The sequence below is a fragment of the Equus caballus genome, chromosome 16 (assembly GCF_041296265.1).
Source record: "Equus caballus isolate H_3958 breed thoroughbred chromosome 16, TB-T2T, whole genome shotgun sequence".
NCBI classification, from domain to species: domain Eukaryota; kingdom Metazoa; phylum Chordata; class Mammalia; order Perissodactyla; family Equidae; genus Equus; species Equus caballus.
In genome coordinates, this window is record NC_091699.1 from 30,490,668 (window position 1) to 30,515,100 (window position 24,433).

A 24,433-nucleotide genomic window follows, 5' to 3' on the forward strand; every position below is an offset into this window, starting at 1 on the left:
TGCAGAAGGTCATATGGCTTGGAAAACTGGTGTTATTCTGTTCTCGTTTAAATGGCAACCATAGATCCCATATACTTAAGCTAATAATGGGGCAAAAGAGGGGGGACCTATATTCTTAGGCCACTAGTGGGGCCAGTTGGGGGAGTACCTGTGAAAGAGGCTTACACGGGAGTCGTGTTGTTCTTCTTCACGACTTACAAAGATGCCTTTTTGCACGGGTGCTACCCTGTAGCCTGCCTCTGCTGCTCTTTCCAGGGGAGCCACCGCTCTGCTGACTGGCTCACTTGGGTAATGCAAATGAGCGTGTTACATATGTATAGCAGCCCTAAAGTTCTTTATTCCACCCCCTTTGTAATCAGTCAAGGCCTAAGTATATTATAAAGTATATTCTCCTCATTAAAACAATAGTGGAAGCTCACAAAGGGAAATTGTTAATATGTGTTCCAGCTTGTCATTTCTGCCTGTGTGAATAAAGAAGATAACTGTTCCTTTGGGAAACTATTTCGGGAATTGAGCAACAGATATGCTAGCCAGAGAATTCTCCTAACTGTAATTTTCTTTTTTGTGTGTACTCAAAAATAACATCCTGATGGGCTCCTCAGTGCCTCTGCACATGCAGAGCACAATTGCCACAGCCCAGGTGGTGTTAATATGGGACAATCCCCCGGGCACATGTTGCCGAGAGTTGTACAGCTTGTTCAGTGTCTTCGTCCATATGGCAGTCTGTCCCATTCACAGAAAGGCGTCGGGGCTGTGCCTGGTGGCTACCGTGGTCAGTGTAGTGTGAAGAGAAGGCTTCCACTCACAGCAGCCTCTGTGGCACGGTTTGTTTTATGGTAGATCTAAGTTATAATGTGCACACACACTCACCTAAGAAATTCCGCAACAGCCTTGCTGGTTTCCTGCCCCCCCTGCTTCAATTTCAGAAGCAAATGGTTAACTCAGCAGGTATAATTCAGGTGCTTGAAACATACCTGGTTTATAGAAAGTCAGTTAAAAAAAAATACACAAACCGAGACCTTTCTGGGTGGTTGTTCACGGATTAACTCAACTTGAGGACTGCATGCCTGTACTAGAATTCTTCTATAAACTCTGTGGCTTTCGTTCTCTCTCTCTCTCTTTTTTTTTTTTTTGCATTTTCAGTTGTGCAGACTATTTTTACTGTGGAGTTTGGATTGTTGGGCTCGTTTTTTTTGGTTTTTAAGTCTTAAAGTTAAAAAAGGGAAAGGGAAAAGAAAATCATTATCAGCATCAGAAATCTGAGAGTGAAACATTCCCTGCAGGTGTTAGAACCGAAAAGAGAGAATCAAGAAAACAGAGAACAACGTGGAAAAATAGGGACTTTTAAAAAAAACACGCTTTGGAAAATTTACCAGAAGGCAAAGCCTTCTCCATTTATAGACTCAAATGTTGTTCTGCTTTTGTGTAACTATTTGTGCGCTTGTTTGGTAAACAAACAGACCCCATAGCAACTGTAGCTGATGATATTTATACTACCTGTAAGACTTCCCTAAACAAATAGACACACTTTGTGACCTTCAAATTTCATTCCTTTTATAGTCCAAGGAAATCAGTCTAATAGCAAGTTGATCTCTTTCTTTCTTTCTTTCCTTTTTTTTTTTTTTTTTTTTTTTTTAATGCTTGGAGGTCTATCTTTGAATGATCTTTCCTGTGTATGTATTTTACATCTTGGCTGTGAATGTTGGAAGAGTTTGCAGGTGTATTATGGCAGAAGGAAAGAAAAACCTAAAGTGTTTGTGTAGATGAGGTGGTGTTTGCTTTCAAGAGGGGCCATTTTAGACATCCGGTGGAGTTTCAGGTTATACATCCAAAAGACTAACACTCAACTGAAATTATTACTATGGACCTTAGAATTGGACAGGTATCTATGGCTATGTCTCTGACTTTTTATATCTGCAACATTGATGGAAACATTCTGGTAGGTATGAGCCCCTATATTCAACTTACATTTTTCCATATGAGTCATTTTTATGACAAGAACAAGATGTCTCGTGTTAAAGATCAGTGTGAGAAATAAATGGCAGTTTACTTTAATAAGGAAAAAAAAATGACACCGAGAGCTGGAATAATCCAGTGGTGTTTGAATAAATTAGAGGATTGTACAGACAGAAGTAAAAAGAAACTTAAGGGTAAACGAGAAGTTGTCCAGTTTTCAACAAAAATGTGTTCATAAGTGGGACAGAAGTCGCTGGACAGTGCAAACACGTATCCATTCATTCCACGAGACATACCAAGCTCTAGCCACGTGCCAAGTGTCCTAGGCTCGAGGGGATACGGCCATGAGCTAGACAAAGTCAGTTCTCATGGAGCTGACATTGCAGTAGAAGAAAAATAGCACAAACAAACAATTGTATAATAAAAAGACAGAATTAAGTTCTGGAAAAAAAAAGCAGGGAAGGGGAAGAATCGGGCAAAGGTTACTATTTGGATAAATTGGTCTGGCAAAGCCTCTCTGAAGAAGTGACCCTTGAACAGACATGAGGAAATAAGAGAAAAGAGCCCTCTAGGCTGTGAGAGCACAGCAAAAGCAAAGGCCCTGAGGCAGGAGCAGAAAGAGAACATGTTTTGCTGGGTCATGGCCCATACCTCATTTAGTGTGGAAGCAGCCGTGTTGTTTAGTGGTTATGAGTGTGGACTCTGTAACCGGACTGCCTGCATTCCAATACAGGCTGCCCACTTAAGTTACTTAATCTTAGATTAAGATTAATCGGTGTGCCTCCGTTTTCCATCTGTGCAATGGGTATGACACCAGGCCTTGCTTCACAGATTAACCATGAGGATTAAATGAGTTAATACACATTTTAGTCTCTGGCACATATATGTGCTCAATAAATATTAGTGATTATTGTTTGTTGTCAAAGTTATTTATTCATTGAAAAAACATTTATTGAACATTTGTTCTATACTAACTATATAGGTTCTGAGAATTAAAAGATGACTGTAACATAGTTCTTTCCCTTAAGGAGCTCATAGGCTAATCGGAGAGACAAACATGGAAACAGACTCTTGCAACACAGTGTAATCAAGTGCAATGATATGGATATCAACAAAATGTGATACACGGTGCATGATGTGTTCAAAATGAGCGCTAGTGGAATATCGTAGGATATGTGTTTCCACCCCCTTGTTACCCCCCCCAATGTATGCATCAGGTGAGATTTTTTTTTTAACGCAATGAGCTCGGTGAAGGAAGGTTCCTTGTCTCTTGTCAGTTGCTACATCCTGATCATCTGGGCGTGCAGTAAGTGCTGCATTTCATTGCAGAGCCTTGATGAAATGTTCAGAAGAAGGTGAACTAATGAGATGTTAAAGATCAAGAACCCATTAAGAGTAGTCATGTATTTGCTGCCCTTTGGCCACAGATGCTGTAGAAGTAATTGGTTAGCCTTTGTTGATACTTAGAGATGCTCTAAATGAGAGAGAAAATTTGGGCTTCTGGTAAGAACAACTCTCAATCTTTAGCTTGCGTCAGGATCTTCTGGAAACCTGGCTGAACTACCAACTGCTGAACTCGAGCCCTTGTGTTTCTGATTCAGTAAGTTGGGGTGTGGCCTAAGGATTCGCATCTCTGGGAAGCACTCAGGGACCATACTTTGAGAACCACTGCTCTAGCACGTCCCAACTGCTGTCCTTACACTGTGTCATTCTTCCCCTTCTACTATTCAAAGTGACAGAGACGTGATCTGGATAACTGTTATTGTTATTTAGGACAACGTGTGTTTCAGTGCCAAGACTCATCATTTCAAAGAAAAAAATTCTTGAGACTTTGACCCAAAATAAACTATTTTATGGAACAAAATTCCTTTTAAAAAATTCCTAATATTGACCTTTAAATCCTTGGAAATACTCTGGTTTTGTCTTTCTTGTTTTTTGTTTTAATGCCTGAAAATGCTTTTTGTGCTTCAGTCCTCTGCCTGCTCTCATTCTGTTCCTTGTGGCAGTTGAGCTCCTATTGATTCTTTAAAGCCCAGATGAAATATTACAGAATATCCTGTTCCAGCCATGTGTTCAGTTCTCTGTCTCTCCAACTGGAGAATCTGGCAGAACTCTTTCAGAGAGAATGAGAACTTAGTCACAGCCTCCATCAGTGACCTCCAAATGTGTTTGATTTTTCACCCCATCAGTACTAAAAATTTTGAATATGCACCCCTATTAAGTGGACTCTTAATTATATACTTATCTAATATTTTACCTACATTATAAAATTAGAGAGTAGGAGGGTGAGAACTGTGTATGCATATACACACATTTGTATATTCATACAAAGGTTCTAGTATTATCTAAACACGTTCGTGCAGAAGTTTTAATATTATCTTACCACCCACCCATGATCTTCCTATAAATCCCAGTTTACAGACTTGATCTAGGAACCCAGCACAATGCTCTCACAAAGTAGATGTTTAGTAAAACAGATTGAATTAAGGATAGAGAAGAGTTTAATCCAGTGAACATTATTGAAGCATCTTGTACTACAGAGAAATAAAAGTAATTCCATGAAGCAGAAAGCAATTCTAAGGGAACATAAATGCAAGTGCCTGACGATTTTGAGCCATTTTGTATCTTTAACCCCCTCATCCCTTCATCTCCTGCTTTTTCATCTGGCCCTCACCCGTCGGTTACGTGATTCTTCTGGTTCTGGAGTGCAGTTGTGCTGACTTCCGTAGCGTACTGGGGACAGGGATTAAACAGGAAGAATTAGTATTGGAACTTTTATTTATGCTCTTTGGTTTTCTGAGTATTGTTGGTTCCTCTCACATATGGACAGGGTTCCACATAGACCTTGTGACTCACCAGTGCAAACACACTTGCACTGACATAATGAGAATGCCTGCCTAATGGTGTTAATAATTTCTGGATTAGTGGTCCCTATGTCTGTATTGACACAGTTGCTCACAGCCACTCTTTGGAAAGCATTCTGTTTTCTTAACGAGATCCCAGTGTTAATGCTGCCAGTGGTGAACTCTGGCTTACAAACTCAGAATAGCCCTTATTGGTGGCAGAAACAAAAGCTGCACCTCTGCCTTTTCTCTTTCTTTTCCTGTATTTATTTCTTTCACTCATCACCATGCAAACACAGGCATTCTGCCTTTGTCATCAACTGCTCTGTGTTTGTGACTGCCTGGTCGGAACACACCAGCCAGCCTCAGATCCTCAAACTCTCATTCTCTCCTCCGTTGTGCTCTGTGCCACATACTCCTGGCATGTGGGAATCAAGATGGCGTGTTTCGCCCAGTGCAGCTGAAAAGGGAGATTGGTGATGTGGATGGTAAAGGAAGTAACTGCCAGACTTACAACCTATCATGGCCCCCAACCTCAGGTTCTTACCGTTGGTAAAGCAGCCAATTACTAGTCGCATCTCCAGCCTATGCATGAGATGTTCCTAGATCCCGAATGATCACTTCTAGTCCTAGAAGCATCAGACACACTGCACTGTGTTGTTGTGGCCTTTGTGGGTCTTTGTCCCATAAGTCCAGGATGACCCTGAGGCTCTTCCTTTCCAATTGAAAACACAAATTAATGTGTGTCTTCAGAGACTTGCCACTGGTTCATTGTCAACTCAGGAAGTTCATCCAGCTGCAGGCTGGGTCTCCTTGAGGAATACTTCATGAGCTTTTGGTTTCCCAAACTTTAGTCATTTGAATGTGTGTCCCATTGTCATGAGGTTTGCCATATCTGCTTATATTATTATATTATTTTTTTTAAATTGAATCATTTTTAAATTTAAATAAAATAAGCCTCATTCTCAGAAATGATATCTGTGAAATCAGAGGTTGGAGAGATACTAGATATATTTTTGTCTAATACAAATTAAAATAAATATGCCAGTTTTTAAAGATATGTATCCTTGCTCCACCGGACATTGTGTGGGCCACCATTGAGTGCGTGTATATCACATATTGGAATATTTTGGTAGGATTCCTTCTTTTTGCCAAGGAAAGGGACCTTGGCTGAACATGCTACACTGCCAATTGGATTGAAACCCCGCTTTCATGGTATACCCTGGTTTCCTAGAAAAGCCCAAAACTATCACTTATCTTCCTAAAACATTAATTCAACATCCTGCTTCTTTACACACACATCGTCTACTTGCAGGCTCCTGGTTACCACCCAGCCTTAGAGGATACATAAGGCAGACCTCAAGATTGGGAACTATGAAATTTTGAGTTGTTGTCAAACCCACTGACTTAACAGTTTACGCCAGGGTATTCCTGATCAGTATGTTACCTGACAAACTTTATTCACTGACTAAATCACTCAACAGATTTGTGCTAATGTAAAGTTGCTGTTTGTTAAACAGAACCAGGAAATTGTTTTTCCCTGTGCTTAACTTCCTTCAGTCTTACCTGTTTTACTATATTAAAAAAAAAAAAAACCCTTGCATGTAATTCTTAAATAACTTTGGGCCATCAAGAGTTCTTATGAATTTGCAACTATTGCCTGGTGAGGTTGCCCCCTGCCTCTCCTTTCCATATTTATTGAGCTCCAACTTGCATTTCAGTCCACAATTAATAGAGAGGGCTTTTTCATGAGTGTCTCTTTAAGCACAATCATTTTGAGGTCAGATACAGAACAGGAAACTCTCAAGGTCTTTAGTGCTCAAGTTGTGGTCCCTGGCCCAATACTGTTGGCATCATCCAGGAGCTTGTTAGAATACTGGTCTTGGGCCCCACCCCAGAACTACTAAATCAGAATCTGCATGTTAAAAAGCTCCCCAGGCGATTTATATCCTTAATAAAATTTGAGAAGGATTACTCTAGGAATAGCGAAGATCGTGTGTTTTTACCCATAGACACAATTATAACCCTTTGTGCCCATCAACGATCTTTGAGTCATTCTCCTGCTATCTTCAATTTTTGCCATATCTCCCTATACCTATTACTGCTTTTTACTCACTATTTTTCTTAAAATTGAGTAACTTAAATAGGTTTCATGGAAAGTTACCACCGAGAAGTCATGAATCTGATATATTAGTCAATTTCTGTTTTCTAGTATCCATGAGTGTGAATCCGTAACTACAAAAGTGGGGGTATTTGTATATCACTCAAACTCACCCAACACACCTCCTTAGCAGGCCGCGCCCTGAGGACCATTGTAGAAAGGTGACCCTGTGTTTTCATTCAGGATTATTTGTAATTTGAGGAGGAAAAAAAACCCCACCATGGACATAAATGGTTAATAGCTTCTATTTTGGATGTAAAGTTAGTTAAGGTAGCCCTCACATCTCCAGGCACAATCTGAGAGCAGATAATAACAATAATCTCCATCATTGTTTAAAAGCACAAATCTGGCACTTAATAGACTAATTCACAGTCACTCCAATTGCAAGTTTTACTCATGAATATCGTATCACAAGGGAATGTGAAATCCTCTAATTAAACATGATTTGAAAAGCAGCAGAAAATTGAGATGATGAGCGTTCTGGGGAAGGAGAGTCAAGGAGTCACTGCGTGAGACAGTGAAAGAGGGGAGCGCGTGTGTGTTCCAGTTGGTGGAGAACTCCATCTTTCCGTCAGTCTAGGATAGGCCCTTTAATAGGCTTTCATGAGACACCCTTCTCTTTGCGATAAGATTATAGAACCGGCTGCCAATTTACTTTTGGAAAACTGATTAATAAACACGTAGGATGGTGTATTTCTGTAATGAGTGAAAAGCAAAAACTAAGGCAGGATGCTAGAAATGCAGTATCTCAGGCGTCTCCCATCTCTTCAGTGTGAAATAAGAAACCCATCTGCTTCCCGAAGTGTTTTCAGTGAAAGTTAAAGGAGAAAGGTCATTTTTACGAAGATACAAGGAGGAAAGACGCAGTGCTCACATCAGTATTTCCCCTGTTCCCACGTAGCATTTGCACCTTTTTAGGCAGGTGTACGACCCCCCCCCCCCCACCCCCCCGATACTACCCTACAACGCATGGAGAAACTTGACCTGTCGTTTTATTTTCTGTAAGAGACTAGGATTTGACTTCTGGCTGATTTTGAGGAGATACACAATAATATAAAAAATATCAGAAATAAACTGTACGATGGACAGTTGTGCTAGATGTTTAAGTGATCATCCTTTTTTCCTATTGTGAATCTGCATTGCTCTTCTTTATAGGGTCATCTGTGATAAATTTCCAAAGCCAGCTCACCTCGTGTGGTATCATTCAACTTGACTTATTGTATTTATCACAAGTATTTGATATCAATTAGTTTTTGAAAATTTAATACAAAAGAATCTGAAGTCTGGTTATGTTTTCAGATATCGCTTTATCACTAGAAATCAAATTCATACTCCCAGGTTCATCCTAAGAAATCGCTGATAGGTTACTTAAATCTCTTTGAAAGTAGGATGTGGTAGCAAAGGAGAAGACAGGGAAGTGTGATAGGAACCAAACAGTGCAGAGAAAGAAAGTGGGGTCATTTTTGTGTAAGTTGTTGTTAAAGAATTAAGCAAATAAAAGAAAAAGCTTTAAAATAGAGGCTTCTGTTGTTCGAGTCATAATTGATTATAAGGCCCTTTTTATTAATATATAGCCCTGAATCAGTGTATCAAGGGATCACCTTTCTGGAAACCTGAGGTATCTGGAGTAGCTTCATGTTTTGGCTGGGGGCCAGCAGCCCTTGCCACCCAGGCCAAAATCATAGGCTGTGCTGGATCTGAGAGGGGAGGATTCTGTGGCTGACAGTGTTATTGGGGTGGACATAAGGAAGCATGTGCACGTGGACATGAGACCAAAGAATTGGAAAGGAGACAGTCAAGGGGGAGACTTGAGCCTTAGGGAGGCAGAGAGAGAGTTTGTCAGAGAACTGCTCTTCATCATTAGTATCCTGGGTGCCTGGCTCCGAGTCAGCATTCCATTAATGTTGGCTGACTGGATGAAAGGCCAGAATGGTGGGAGAGGAAGATGGCCAGGGGCCCGCGGGGAAGGGAGGGAAGCAGAACAGCTTCTAAGTCAAAGGAGGTGGGAAAGGGGCTTCCTTGTGCTTTTTGGTGTATGTCTTTGCAGGGGGTGGGGAATGGTTTAAAAGGGAATAGCTTCCTCCTGCACAGCAGCCTAAGGACTCCGTTACTCCTCACTGGAAGATGTAGATCTCGTTCATTCCTTTAACCAGTAGTCATTAAGCACCTGTTCCTTATTCATCTTGTCAGTAACGTGATATGTCATTTGTGCCCATTTCCTATTCTGTCTGCGTATCTTTGGTAGAAGTTTGGTGGAGGTTTTAGCACTGGCAGGAGCAACGCTGGTCATCTTGTGTGACTCCCTTCAGTTTTCAAATGAGGAAATGGAGGGCAGGGCGGTTAACTGACTTGCAGGGTTCCTGGTTATTTAGCGCATCGGTGATGAGAAGTGAGGTCTTCATTCACCCAGCTCCCAACCCTCCCCATCGAGAGTACTGGCCCTCAATAAAAGGTTAAGTTACACTCCGTTTTTGTGATAAGCAGAGAGATCCGCAAAGCACATTCTGCAAAGATTTTTCAGCACGCCAAAGGATCACCGGGGTCCGGGAAACAAAGTTGTCCCTAGGCACTTATTCAAAAAGTTTAGTTGTTAAGGTTTTATTTTTATTAAGAATTTCTCTCTGCCTCCCACCTCAAACTTCAAAAGTTATTTTATAATTTAATGTAATTTCAAAAGTTATTTTGTAATGTGAGTATAAATTCTTTTGAGAATGGGAGCAGTATGTTAGGGGAAAAGAAATCTAGCAAAAGTAAAGAAAAAAAATTCTCCTAACCTTACATTTATGGTCAGTTGGCTTTGGTAAAGGGACCAAGAAAATTCCTTAGGATAGAATTATCAATCTTTTCGTCAAACGGTGCTGGAACAAAATGCAAAATAATGAAATTGGACCCGTACCTCACACAATATACAAAACTTAAAATGGATCAAATGTGAGGACTAAAGCTCTGGTTTGTTAAATGTGACACCAAAAGCACAAGGAACAAAAGAAAAAAGATAAGTTTTTAAAAACTTTACTGCCTCAAAGTACACACCATCAAGAAACTGAAAAGACAGTCCACAAAATGGAAACAAATACTTGCAAATCATATATCACATAATGGACTTGCCTGCAGAAAATATATATATTAAAAATACTCTTGCAGCTCAACAATAGAAAGGTAAATAATCCAAATTTTAAAAATGAGAAAGCGTCTGAGTAGGTGTTTTTCTAAAGAAGATGTACAAATGGTCAATAAGCACATGAAAAGTTGCTCAGTATCATCATCACCAAGCAAATACACATCAAAAGCACAAAAAGGTACACTTCACATCCACTGGGGTGGCTAAAATAAAGACATACAACAAGTGCTATCAAGGATGTGCAGAAATTAGAACCCTCAAGCCATGCTGGTGAGCATATAAAGTCGTACAGCTGCTTCGGAAAATAGTCTAGCAGTCCTCAAAATGGTACCCACAGAGTTGTTACCACATGACCCAACAGTTCTACTTTTAGATATGTACCCAAAATAATTGAAAACATACACTCAGACAAGTACCTGTACGTGCATTTTCATATTACCACTATTCACAATAGCCAAAATGTGGAAAGAGCCCAAATGTTCATCAACAGATGAATGGATAAACCAAATGTATTATATACATACAGTAGAATAGTATTCAGCCGTAAAAAGAGAAATGAAGCACTGACACATGCTGCAATGTGGATGAACCTTCAAAACATGTTATCTGAAAGAAGCCAGGCACAAAAGACCACATACTATATGATTCCATTTATTTGAAATGTCCAGAATAGGCAAATCTCTAGAAACAAAGTACATTAGTGGTTGGCAGGAGCTGGGGGTTGAGAAGAAATGAAGAGTGACTGCTAATGGGTGCAGGATTCTTCTGGGGTGTGATAAAAATGTTCTAAAATTATATTGTGGTGATGCTTTCACAACTCTGTGAATATACTCAAAACCATTGAATTATATACTTTAAATGAATGCATCGTATGGTATCTGAATTATACCTCAATAAAACTTAAAGAAAAATATATGTGATAATTTCGAGTGATTGGAGAATGACCAAGAGTCTTCCATAACTTAATTTAGACAACAACATGCAAGTGAGATAAAATGCAGTTTCTAATTTTGGTTTAATTTTTTTGGGAGGGAGTGGAGGAGAAGGTATAAACCCTAATGGGCACAGATGTAGCCTTTTATTAAGGATGAATCAGAAAGTTAGGAAGAAAACGGAGAGAAGACAGATTTGGAAAAGGACACAAAGCGATTGCGGGAGACTTAGAAGACTGAGGTGAGAACGCGGGTGAGAGCACAGGAAAAGCTGAGAATGTGTCTTCAGGAAGAAGGAACATTGGCATTTACATTGGCAGGAAATGTCTTGGGGTAAGGAGGTCTCTATTCTCTTCATCTCCTTCAAAGATGATTCTCCTCTTGGTTACCAAGGGAAAGTTAGCTTACAAGACTAATAGTGTAAGGACCGCTAAAGTCTGCATGCTGGAAAGGAGCAGTTGTTCTGTTTTAGCAGGTGAATCATAGGTTCTAGTTTTGAGTTTTGGTTAAGCGGTGAACTTGGGAATGTTATAGTGAATGGTCGCCACTGAAGAACCGTAACCGTTATATAAAATCTTCTCGAAAGCTGAAGTCACTGTTGGAGTTAAGGCTCTGGCTGGTATTCTTTGACATAAAAAAGAATAAACAGAAAAAATTCTTAAATAAATGCCATTGAGAATGACACCATTACACTGTCCTAAGTATATACTGTATTTAATATCATGTAATGTCGGGGATTGTTATTACATATTTATGTGTAATTATACTTCTCATAGCAAGTTGGTTCTTTCTAATCTGAAATGCTGTCACTATTCTTGTGTTAAAAATATATTTAATTTTTACATATCAAGGATTATCAAGAGAAATTTAAATCAGCTGGCTTTTCTCCATTGCATACTATTTGTGTTTCATATATTCAGAATAAAATTAAATAATAGAAAGTGTCAAAACGCTATTTTCTCAAGTGGATTGGCATCATTCTGGTCTTTACCTTCAAGAATAAAAAGAAAAAGGCAAACACTAATTGAGTGTATATCTACATAGAAATTAAATAGAATAATATTATTTACTGCCTGTTCGTTCATGAATCCATCTAACATTGATTGGGCTCATGTTCCGTGTGTGAGGTACTGAGAATGTGCAGATGAATTAGACAAATCCCTGCCCCTAGGAGTTTTCAACCTGGAAATTTATAGTAAAAAATACTTCATTAAACAGTTGACCCTAAATTTTTAAAAATTTAATATAGGGGCAAACATCTTCAGATCCCTTCCAAATCAAATACGTCTTTATTCATCACTGACCTTGGCAGCTTTTCGAAAGTCATACTTCTCACATTAGTGAGTTACCCTTGAACAGTTTATTTAAATGATTAGGCTTCACAGGCTTGATCTGCCCATCAGATGCTCAGATCGTCATTTTTTTCACCATCTTTCATCCTGTAAATGTAATTCTAAATTAATTCAAGTTAAAAATTTCTTGTACTCATTTTTTTATTTCCCTTTTTGTCCCTTTTTGGCAAGTCCCAAAAGGCAGTAGGAATATAAATGCTTGTTCCACTTTTCTGATGAAACAGAAAAGCTCCCATTCAGAGGTCCAGCTGGTGGTGTCTGATGGTGCTTCATGCGGAATGACTCAAAGGCCAGAAGCCAGACTCAGCCACACATGCAGTGAGTGTGTGGCATTTGCTGTGCCACCGTCAGAGCTGAAAATTGAGTCCTGCATAGCACGATTTTGTGTGTGTGTGTGTGTATCTGTGAAAAATTAACAATTGCACAGAGAACAAATTCCTACAATGCACAAAATGAAAACTTCAGAAGATATATAAAGTGATGTGGTGAAAATTTAGTTTCCCTACTTACCCCTGGCTCCCAGGACCCCTCCCCAGAGGCAACAGTTGTTCCAGTATCTTCCATGTCTGTCCAGAGAGATTCTGCCAGGGCACCACTGCCAGTCTGTTCCTTTTCCTTCCAAAGCCAAGCACTTTATTTCAGATGATTGTGTGTTTAAAAGTATCCAATTATATATTAAATATGAAAAGCAAGTGACAATAGTATGTATAGTATGTGTCCATTTTTGTGAACTAGTAATACATTAGAAGAAAAATGCAGCTCAGTGATGTCCCATAATGTTAGCAGTGTCATGTAGAGTGGCGTTATTAGGTGTGGGGTAGAGTGGGGAATAGACTTTCTTCAGTAGCCAATCAGTGTTATATGAACTTTTTAAAATGAGTATATTCTCTTTTCATAATAAAACAATGGTTTTAACATAGCGGCCCATTTTCAAGAGGTCTTCTGAGTGTGTAAATATGTGTGCATGTGTGAAGAGTTTGAGTTTCTCTAGGCTTAGGTGTGACTGGTTGTCCTTCTAAGGCGTTAGTGAATTCTCACCTGTGCTTATTTTGACATAAGGATACCAAGTTGAACTAAATAATAAATTCTTAAAGGAGAGTGGTTTTTATGCAGAAGATGGAGCCCTCACAAATAGTTAACCAAAAATGGAGGGGTCTTGGGAAAATGGCAAACAGCGTGTTAAACCATGTACATTTTATTTCTAGTCATGAATTCCTCTAGTGAACACACGTCATTTTCTTTCATACTATTATTTTCAGGACACTCAGCTTAACCTGAGAAGCAGAGTAGAACAAGCATTTGCAGTTTTTAACTAGCGATATGAACTTTATGTCCTAACTAGTTGAGGCTCCTCGTTTCCAACTTAAAGAATCACACAAAATATGGATAGTGGCTAAGAATGTACTTGGCGTGTAGCATTCTTCAAGAGCAACTTAATAGAGTGTTCACAGGGAATTTTCACATTTAGTATTCATTAATTGAGTGATTCTATTTCTCTCAATGTATCTCCTGGTCAAAATCAGTTATAGACTAGGGTATTTAGTCTGGTAAATTTTGTTCATAAATATAGGAAACATGGAGGGGATCTCAGTGTCCAAAATAGAGGAATGGTTAGGTAAATTTTGGCATGTAACTAGAGCTAAGATGGTATATGAGAGACTGTTACGCATCAGTAAATAAGGTTTTTTATAGATCAGTTGATAACACGAGAAATTATTTACAAAATGATGTTAAATATAAAAGAATGATATAAATCCTTATGCCTTCATTTGTCAGAATGCATATATGTGTGTATTTGAGGGCAGTTTTTTCTTTGCAATATTTTTCAAGTTTTCTATAACAAATATATTAACTTTGAACATGAAAATAACTTAATCTTAATAAAATGGATAAAGAAAATATTATGGTTATTTTTTTTCTTCTTTTCATTTTAGTTATTGACAGGAACAGTGTTTTTCTTTAAATGATTTCCTTCCCTCAGAATACCTGAGAATTCCAGTCCTGAGACGAATTCTTTAATTTCCAATATTGTCAGTAATTTTTAAAAATTCTATTTTTGAACTGTATCTATTTTTTGCCGTTTTATTGATGTAATTGACATACAGCATTGCATCAGTTGTATAGCATAATGATTTGACTTTCATATATCGTGAAATGATACCACAATAAGTTTAACATCTATCATCTTATATAGTCATGTCTATTTTTTTCTTTAAAAAATTTGAAGATGGATAGGTAGAAAGTCTTTCCTTCAATCCATTGGAATTTTACTCTCTTAACTGCTTAGAGACTGTCCTTTATCACTGGGCTTTATAAACCTCACTATAGCTATCTTATTTCACTTGTCTTATTCTTTTCTCCCATGAGGGGCGCCTTTCAGTGCTTTCACAAGTTAGATTTCTGCAATTTTTTTTGGTTCCCAGATTTATTTTCTATTTTAAGACAAAATAGCTTGTCGTTATTTTCAAATTATATTAAGTTTCCAGCAAAATCGTTCAAAAGCGTAGGGAGACTTACTGATCTTTGATAGAAGGTGTTGTTCTGTGTATTTGCCTGTCTACTATTAATGATCTTTAGTTCAAATGTTCATGATACGCTCACTCCACAATGATTATAAGTCAGGGGCTAGTGGCATTTGGGTATGTCTGCTCTATGAATGTGAATTGATAAAATATATGAATACACATCCTAGTGGTAATATAAAATACAAGCCCCTCGTGTGTATGTGTGTGTGTGTGTAATCATAATTCACAGCGCTTGAAGTTCAAAGTCAACCAGAGGCAGTGGAATAAGTTGCAAAATAGCTAGCTCCTTGAAGAGAATGTGCTTGAGTACAAAACAGAACTCTCAATGTTAGTTTTACATTTCTATTTGATGGAATCTAAGGTTATAGAAACGGCTGTAAAAATAATTTGTCTGAAAGAAGTCTGGATGCAGAAACCTAATAGAGAAAATATTTGAGAATATGGTTCATCAGCGAGTGCAACAGGCACACTTCCCCAAGCGCCACGTGGCGCGGATCAAAGCATCCCATGACTTGGATCCGAGTGGCCAAATCATTACGTATCGATTGGAACCCCACTGGAGGATTAACCCCTTCGTATTCATGCCAAGTTTTCTCTCACTCTTGGTGTCCTTATTTTTAGGGATATAATCTTCCTGCCACTATCGCCTTTTTCTTTTTTTAAGATAATCGTCTAGTTGGATATCATTTATCTTTCAAAATTATTTTGTTCTTATTCTAAATTATTTAATGGCACTATTCTTTGCTTGAACGCGAAAAGATTGTACAATTATGCAAAAGCAGTTCGTGGCGGAAGGGAGGAGGAAGAAATGTGTAATATTCTGGGTACAAGACAGCAAGAGAATCTCAAAATCAAGTACAGATTTTATAACTTTCATTATGTAGATTAAATGGTAAGTTCTAGCTTTTTAAAGCATCCTTTGCAGTCTGAGTAGAGAGTTTGCCTCTCACAAAAGCGTGTCAGACACTTTTCATACATGGTGGTTCATTTCTAGCACTGGACCATTCACCCTTTGGAATTAACTCTTGCTTTTAAATGACAATGCAGAATTAATTAGTAAATTCCAGGGGAAAAGGAAAGCACAGGTTCGTTCATGTCCACATTTGGCCATGTGGGCTCACTCCTCTTGCTTTTGGCGTCTGCTGGGATGGTTTTTGGCAGCAAATTCACGCTCTTGCCCTCTGTGTGTTTTCTTTCAGTTTGTCCCACGAGGAGCATTCCCATAGCCATCCTCTCTATGGACATGGTGTGTGCAAGTGGCCAGGCTGTGAAGCAGTGTGCGAAGACTTCCAGTCATTTCTAAAGTAAGAATGATTTTATATTGCTTGCTTCTTTTACATAGCCATTACCTCCCACTGTCCATGCTTTTCCTCGTAAAATGCCTTTTTGATGGAGGGTTTCACACCACCGTTTGGAGAGTGGACTCTAAATCACCAGGTCTAGCACACTGTCATAGGAATAGTTACAACATCTATTGAGGGTTGCACAGTAAAGGGGAAAGATTTATACCCAAGAGTAGTTTTGATACTCCTAGGACGAGCCTATGTTTACCTATATTTCCGTGATTAAATAAAAATGCTCCCAATATTAAACTTGAAATAATTCCATTTTCACTTTTATTCATGTCCTTCCACACTATCAGTGATATATGCACTGACTCTTAATTTTATAAAATCAGTGTCAATTACTGGCCAATTGCAGCTTGGTGATTGGGCCTCCTTGTTATTATACAAATGACTTTATAAACTTAAGCAATGGATGCTGAGGAAATGCTACCAACTTAATTCTCATCTTTCGATATTGCTGTTGCCTTCTGTTCAGATTCTTGTCCTTATAGGGAGAATGGAGTAAGTTTAATTTCTGCAGCTAAAGTATGCCTAAAACTTGGGTTATCCCATTTGAATCTCTAAAGCTGATAGAGTGTCTCTGTAGGTGAATGATAGGTTAATCCTCTCGTGGCGGAAGTGAGATACTCCTGTACTACATCTTAATATTTCCCTTACCTATAGTACCTTGTCCTTTAAAAATATTTAGACTAAATTGCCTTGCATTATTGACATCACATAAATATATTCATAATATCGTTGAATCATTGATGTATGGACTGAATGTAATATTACATTTTTTAAAATATATTTATATATCGTGCAGCATATCTGGGTGCATGATGGTTTACAAATTGGGTATTGGGGGGGCTTTCCCTCTGGTTTTTCTGGCTCATTCAAGCACCAGGAAATGGAGGCTGGCTGATTTATGGGCAGGTCTCTGGTTTTATATAGTCTTTACATTGTTAGAACAATCTCTATACCTATCTTTATGGACCTAGATACAAATATTGTGATAAACCCACGCTTAGAGATCTCTCAATGTTACCTGCAAGCAGTTTTGGTGAATATCACTTTTTGATTAATGAATGGAAGCCTGTGAGTCCACTTCATAGCTTCCTAGCTTTAATATTTTACTTCATGAACATTATGTGATCATTAAAAACTTAAGTACTTATAATTTTTTAAAACGAGATATCTAAAATTGTTTCTAAATATCAGCCATCAAGAGCAGTGTGACACTATTTTAAGTTAAGCTACAGCCCTTTACAATGATTATGATTCAAGTTAGTGCTATTGGGCTTTGTTCTCTTATAAATCACTCATTATAGAATCTTTGTTTTGTTATTTCCCGATCATCTGCCTAATTGTATTTAGATAATGAGAGAAAAAGATCTTGGCAGAAACCACTCTTAGATTCTGATTTCTCCTTCTGCACCCGTGCTATCTTTGGTAAATATCTTGATGCTAATTTTACTCATCTATAGAATGGCCAATAAACATCTATGTATATGATTTATTTTTATATAGTCTCTAGAACTATAAAACTGCTGTCAACATTCTCAGTGACATGTGTCAATTTTAAAGTCACAAGGGAAGAGGGCAGTTTTCCAATTTTGACCCATTTGAAAAATGTTGTTAATAGCCTAAGTATTTCCACTGTAATCCTCAAATCGTAAGTCTGTTTAGTATGTGATCCGACAGTTAGATAATTTATAAATAAATAAGTAAATACAGCACATATATATATATGTGTGTGTGTGTGTATACATATACATATGTAGTCACGCAGTGCTTAACGAAAGGGACAGGTTCTGAGAAATGCGCTGTCAGGCGATTTCACCAGCGTGCGAGCATCATACTGTGCGCTCACACAAACATAGATGGTATAGCCTGCTACACAGGTGGGTTGTATGGTACTAACTTATAAGACCACCATCATATATGTGGTCTGTTGTTGACCAAAATGTCATTATGCAGCACATGACTGTGTGTTTATATGTGTGTGTGTATGTGTATTTTTTAAATATACCTCCACAAAGAGACAGCACCCTTCCAAACCACATCTAGTACTAAAGAAAAGAATCTAAAGATCATTAAAATTGGGACCTAGACTTGATTGCTATGAAGAAGCCCTTTTCTCTTCTAAGGATGTGAAGAGTCTGGCTCTTGTCTGCAAAACCCCCCATCAGTTCTTTTTTTTAAAGATTGGCACCTGAGCTAACAACTGTTGCTGGTCTTCTTTTTTTTTTTCTGCTTTTTCTCCCAAAATTCCCCCCAGTACATAGTTGTATATTTTAGTTGTGGGTCCTTCTAGTTGTGGCATGTCCGACGCCACCTCAGCGTGGCCTGACAAGTGGTGCCATGGCCGTGCCCAGGATCCAAACCAGCGGAACCTTGGGCCGCTGAAGCAGAGCGTGCCAACTTCACCACTTGACCATGGGGCCAGTCCTCCCCCCCGCCCCCCCGCCATCAGTTCTTTATTGTGGTTTTGCACATGACATGACATGTTCTCAGTTCGCGTTTGCTCAGTGGAATTGGAATGCCTATTATGAACCTGCAGCTGTTGCTTGTTTATTTCCTCATATTTATTTATTGACTTATATTTGTCAGAAGACTTTTGTTTGCAAGCTGTAGAAACTCAAAGTTAAGCCCAAAAAAAGTGAGGGGGCGGGTAGATGAGGGATGATAATTGGCTCCTGTAACTGGGAAGTCCACTGGTACAGCTAGCTTCAAGTATGGCTGGATCCAGGTGCTTAAACAAGGTTATGGGAGTATTGTTTCTTTGTCTGTTAGCTCTGTTTTCTTCTGTGTTGCCTTTATTCTTAGGCTGTTTCCAAGTGGAACCGAAGAAGACAAATTTATGTGCCACAAGTTTATCAATCTCAGAGTGCATCTCTTTTCCCATAATTCCAGAAAAAGTCCTGGACAGACTGTCATTGGCCCAGATTGAGTCATGTGTTCTAGCTTTAACCATCTAGAGCAGAAGATGTTCACCCTACGTGAACCACATGGGGGCTAAGGATGAGTGACTTAGTTCCTGAGAGTGAAGAATGAGTATTGTAAACTAGCAAAGGGAGAGTAAATGCTGAATAAGAAAAACCTTCTAGCACTCAGTTCTCTTGGTGCTCTCCTGAGTTACACATTGATGGGCCATGTATGACAAATTCAGGGTTTTGATTTTCCTCTACGGTATGACTTTAGCTCTTGGAAATTCAGAGTTATCTTCAGGTTTCTGGATCGCGCCTAACGTCGTGGAAAATTCGTCTGGCAGATTCACATCTCCCACACCCCTGGCAGTCTAAAGGGTAATCACATTGGCTTTGACGAAACCAACTTTGCTTTCCGTTGAACTGGACTGAAAGAGCTACCGTACTTCTTGTGGCTCAGACAAAAACCGCGTGGCCTTTTTAAATGATGTTATGGTGGAGTCATTGTTACCGGGAAGTGAAGTTGTAAGCATTTCTTCTCAAATTGCCAGATTTCTAGACTCTGAAAGCACCTCTTTCCTGGGCCCACTCTTCTCTGCCATTATCCCGCTAGAGGTGTGTTCTTATGGTTTAAGCAAATTGATACCAGTGATGCTTGGATTCTCCGAGGAGCTCTTACTCAACAAAATGGAGCATTGCTCTAACCTTGATTTAGGTGTTGCTTTGTAGGTTTTTTTCACCTCTTTTCTAATCCCCTAATTTTATATTTCCCTATGAAGAGTTCATAATTAAATAATCCTGAGCTGTGCAAAAGGCACAGTTCCAAGTGCTTTACATATATAACTCACATAACCACAACCACCTTGTAGTGGTAAGATTGTAGTATTACTCTCAACCTACAGATAAGGAAACCAAGGCACAGAGAGGGTGAGTGATTTTCCCACGGCCACACAGTTAATAAGAAGTGGAGTCAAGATCCAAACCCAGGCAGTCTGGCTTCATAGTACTTGCTCTTAACTGCTGCACAATACTGCCTGTTAGCAGCAGTGGGATTTCTGTATGCTTTCTACTTATGGCAGTAGGTTTAACGAAAGCTTTGAAGAGAGGCAGATTGGGTAGTGAAGCTACTTAGCATTAGTGTGTTCTTTGAGCTTGTTACACAGCGTCCCTGAGCCCCCGTATCAGCATATGTAATTTGATATGATAATAATAACTACCTCTTGGGGTTAGAATTAAAAGGTACATCATGTAAAGTGCCTAGCCCATAGTAGTCACTCTTTACACGTTAGTATTTCTTTTGTTTTCTACTGAAGTATATATATAGATAGATAGATAGATATAGCTATATATGTAATTTCCTTTTTTTTTTTCTCGTGAGGAAGATTGTCGCTGAGCTAACATCTGTGCCAGTCTTCCACTGCTTTATGTGGGATGCCCCCACAGTGTGGCCTGAGGGGCAGTGCTGGTCCACGCCCGGGATCTGAACCTGCAAACTCCGGGCTGCCAAAGTAGACTGCTCAAACTTAACCACTACACCACCAGGCCAGCCCCATGAAGTATATTTTTTAAAGAGGGATAATTTAAAATATCCAAACATTTCTGATCTTGTACCTAGGGAATGGCCTCTGACTATGCAAAGCATTGATGTGTCAAAAGAGATCCTTCTTTAGTATTATTTTTTAACTATAAATTTCTGGTAAAGACTCCCACACGATTGAATGTGATCTTAGGACAGGGGTGGCAGACTTTTTCCATAAAGGATCAGACAGTACATATGTTAGGCTTTTGCAGGCCATACAATTGCTGAAGGAGCCATTGGACCATATGTAAGGAATGGGCGTGGCTGGGTCCCTTAGACCGGTTTCCTGACCTCTGACCTAGCGTAAAATTTTTGGTATCATCACATTTTTTTAGCTGAGAAACGTTTTTGCATTGCTAAATGTTTTGCATTTCTATCCTGGGTTATTTTAGTTGAGCTTCACAGAGCCCTCATGTTTATTCATATTTGGGGAAAATATCCATGCATGTTTTACCCAGTTACTTCATTCATCAACCGCAGTTTTTATATTTACATGGGCGTGGGTTCTTCCACCTGGTTTTTTAGGGTTGAGTGTGAGACGGGAAAGTGACTTTGCTTGGTAACTGCTTTCTGATCTTCTGTTGCTCAGGCTAGTAAGATGTAACTTGTGGAGAAGCCAAGATCCATTACTCAGGTTAGAAATCCCATCTGACAAGAAAATGCCACGGTTAACAGAGACGGGGGTTAAAGGAAGCGAGGTGGGGCTCGCAGGTCTAAAAATGAGGCATAGTCTTTTCCCTCCTGAGGAAGAAATATCATAACTGTTGGTAAATGAAAACCAGAGATTTGACACTTTTCTGTGATCATTCTGCAGTGTTTGTTCCCAAGGTGAGGAATACCACAGGGCCCTCGATTTCAAAGATAAATACTGTACAAATAACCATCCTGTTGTCTTTCCCTCCCAGCCAACAGAGAGACGCTTTATCAGAATCAGCAGATACCCAGTCTATTGTACACATTTATTTCCCTGTTTCTTCTCAAAACAAGTTGCAGTTTTAGTGTTGGTTTTTTTTTTTAATCTATCAAGCATGAGTTCTCATGTGACTGTCGTATTTGTTAGAGCTAACTGATACCAGCAGGTGCTCCTGCTAACTCGGATGAAATTCTCCAGCCCCGCATTGCTTGCAATCCTCCGATGGCAGAAAAACAAAAACAAGCCTGGTACCATCCAGAGAGGTGAAGCTCGTCATGTTCTTCCATCCTCTCCCGGCTTGCGTCAATTTTTTTCTTTTTAAACCAGGTGGAAGACACAGTCTTTACCAGTAGAAACACGAATTTATAATTCTCCCCTTTTTCTTTTTAAAAAAGGGCTCATATAATTCTTTGGCAAGGTAGGGAGTGGATTTGAAGGTTAAATCATGACCACATTTTCCTGTTTCCAACTTAGAATGTAAAATCAGACACAGACCCATAGTTTCACAAATACCAGGTACTCTCATGTGCTTGGGAAAAATATTTCTATTTCCCCTGGTTTTTCTTTTAGATGGTCACTTCTGTAACATCTAATAAAAGTATATTTTGTATCCTTGCTTCCTATCCATTTGAAAGGAATTTGGGTTTGTTTTTTTTTTTAATTTTTGTTTTTTGGTTGTTTCTCATGGAGAAAAGTACAATGCCAGACAGTCGAAACAGAAATTCCTTTGCCTGTTAGTCAGATGTATATTATTTAGGAAAGCCAACATAAATTTGATATGTGCTCTAATAGAAGACGCGGTGAGAAATGTAGAAAGAAAATGCCCAGAGGTGGAACTTTGACCCTTTTCGGAAAGGTCAAGGGCTGTAGACAGTAGAGGACATTTCATTGGTAATTTGCTTTTTAAAATTTTTTCTGTGAATGTTACTTCTAAAAACTGAAGAGTTTTTATGTGAAAGAAACTACTAAGTGCGCTCTGTAATGTTTTCACAAGTGTTTTTATCATGGTAACATCTTGTTTACTTTAGTTCCCTGCCTAAAACTACTTGGAACATGTTAAGAAAACATTTCGAGAAAGCCTCGACAAAGAGGCTTTTGTTAAACAGCCACCGTGAGGCTGCAAGGATCACAAAGGTGTTAACTTTCAGCCCCTTAAGCACTTCCACATGAAATTCCAGCAACTCTGTTTGTGGTTTTGGAAAAACAAAGTGTATGTTAAAGAAACCAGGTATATGCTAATACATGTCGAAGGAGGCCGGATATCATAAATTGTTTCAAACCCATTTGTGGCTCTCCTTTGCACGCCTGAATGTTCTGCAGTGAAATTACCTCTAGTTCATGCAGGAGACTTGAGCACGTGTAGAAGGAATAGCCATCTATAGTGTGGGTGTATGCAAATTGAATTCCAGCCTCACAATTTAAATCTCAAGAACACGGGGATGAAGTTTTCCCCCATCAGATCCCAGGTGACAAGTCTTTGAGTCTCAGAAAAGGAGCTTAATATTTTTAGGAATTTGACTTTTCCACTTATCATCATTTTTGAGTTGTTTTATAAAAATAAAAATTGGGTGTTACCAAAAAACATTTTTCCCCCCCTTAAAAATGTCTCTCCTTTCACCTTTCTGACATTGTTGAGGAGTTCAGGACCTTTCCAAGTACTCAGAGGTCAGAGTGGCCTAAATACCACAGTGCCCTCTAGTGATCTATAGAATATTAGATAGAAAAGTTTAGACAAGTTTGCCAAAGATAACAGGCCCAGTGCCACCACTTTGCTCAAAAAAAGCAAATAACATTTGAATGCATTTTTTTCAGCAAACAGATTTTAGTCAGAAATGCAAATGAAATTTAATTTTTTCTTGTAGGCTTTGAAAGCATTAGAAAAAATTTTTAATGTCTACTTATGCAATTAATTCTACATATAACTGCATACGTCTATCTAGCACATGGTATCGCCATAGATACATTGTTGTGTGTTCTTATGTTTTAAGAGCCATTAGTTAGCCTAGGTATTTCACGTGATCATTTCCGGCGTGTAATTAGAAGGCATTACTTAAAAGACGGGGATCATCTTTGCTCCATACTTTTATTGACACTGTCTACCATATTATGGCCATGTCTAAATGGTAAAATTTATTATTAGCAGTAGTGTCACAAAAGTCTGAGACAGCGATTTTCCTTTCAATAAAAGTAGTTAAAAACCTTTTAGAAAATCCATAATTTTGATTGCTGGTACTTCATAAATGTATAACTGGTACTTTTTAGCTGTCTCTTTAGGGAAAAATGAGTTTTATCACCTGCAGTACCTGGGTTAATGAAATTGTGTGTTGGAATTTAGCCAGGATGAAAGATGAGATCATTCTAAGACACTAATATTGGCAACAGGTCTCATAAAAAGCTCTGACTCTTGAGTGAAGTATCATTAGATTTTTTTTTATTATTATTATTTTATTTAAATTGAGGGATTAAGTTAGTTGTCGTTTTCAAAGTTTCTGCACTAGTGAGATTCTCATTTGGCATCACATTCAAAACCCAGTGACCTAAAAACCTGTACAGAGCCAAGAGAAACAGAGAAATGTCCATCAGTGCCTAGGAGAAGAATTTCCTTGCCTCAAATTTCAACTCCGGTTCCTGTTCAGACCTTTACAAATCACGACTCTCAGCTCAAATTTGAAATAATGCTGCCTTTTTCCCTGTGTTCCTCCTGTGTTTGATTGTTTGTGGATATTAGCTGTCCAGGAAATCCCATACTTACAGATATAAATCCAGAATGATCTTGTTTTTCCGCAGCCAGCCCAG

At 38.8% G+C, this 24,433-nt stretch overlaps 1 protein-coding gene across 23 annotated transcripts in view; it reads left to right on the forward strand.

Annotated features, from left to right (window-relative positions):
- Positions 1–24,433, forward strand: part of FOXP1 (forkhead box P1) — a 411,515-nt gene that overhangs the window by 338,786 nt on the left and 48,296 nt on the right. For all 23 annotated transcript variants that reach the window (XM_023621177.2, XM_070238621.1, XM_070238624.1 and 20 more), the window contains one exon: positions 16,090–16,194. In XM_023621177.2, coding sequence (XP_023476945.1) covers positions 16,090–16,194 — 105 coding nt within the window. The remainder of the gene's footprint in view (positions 1–16,089; positions 16,195–24,433) is intronic.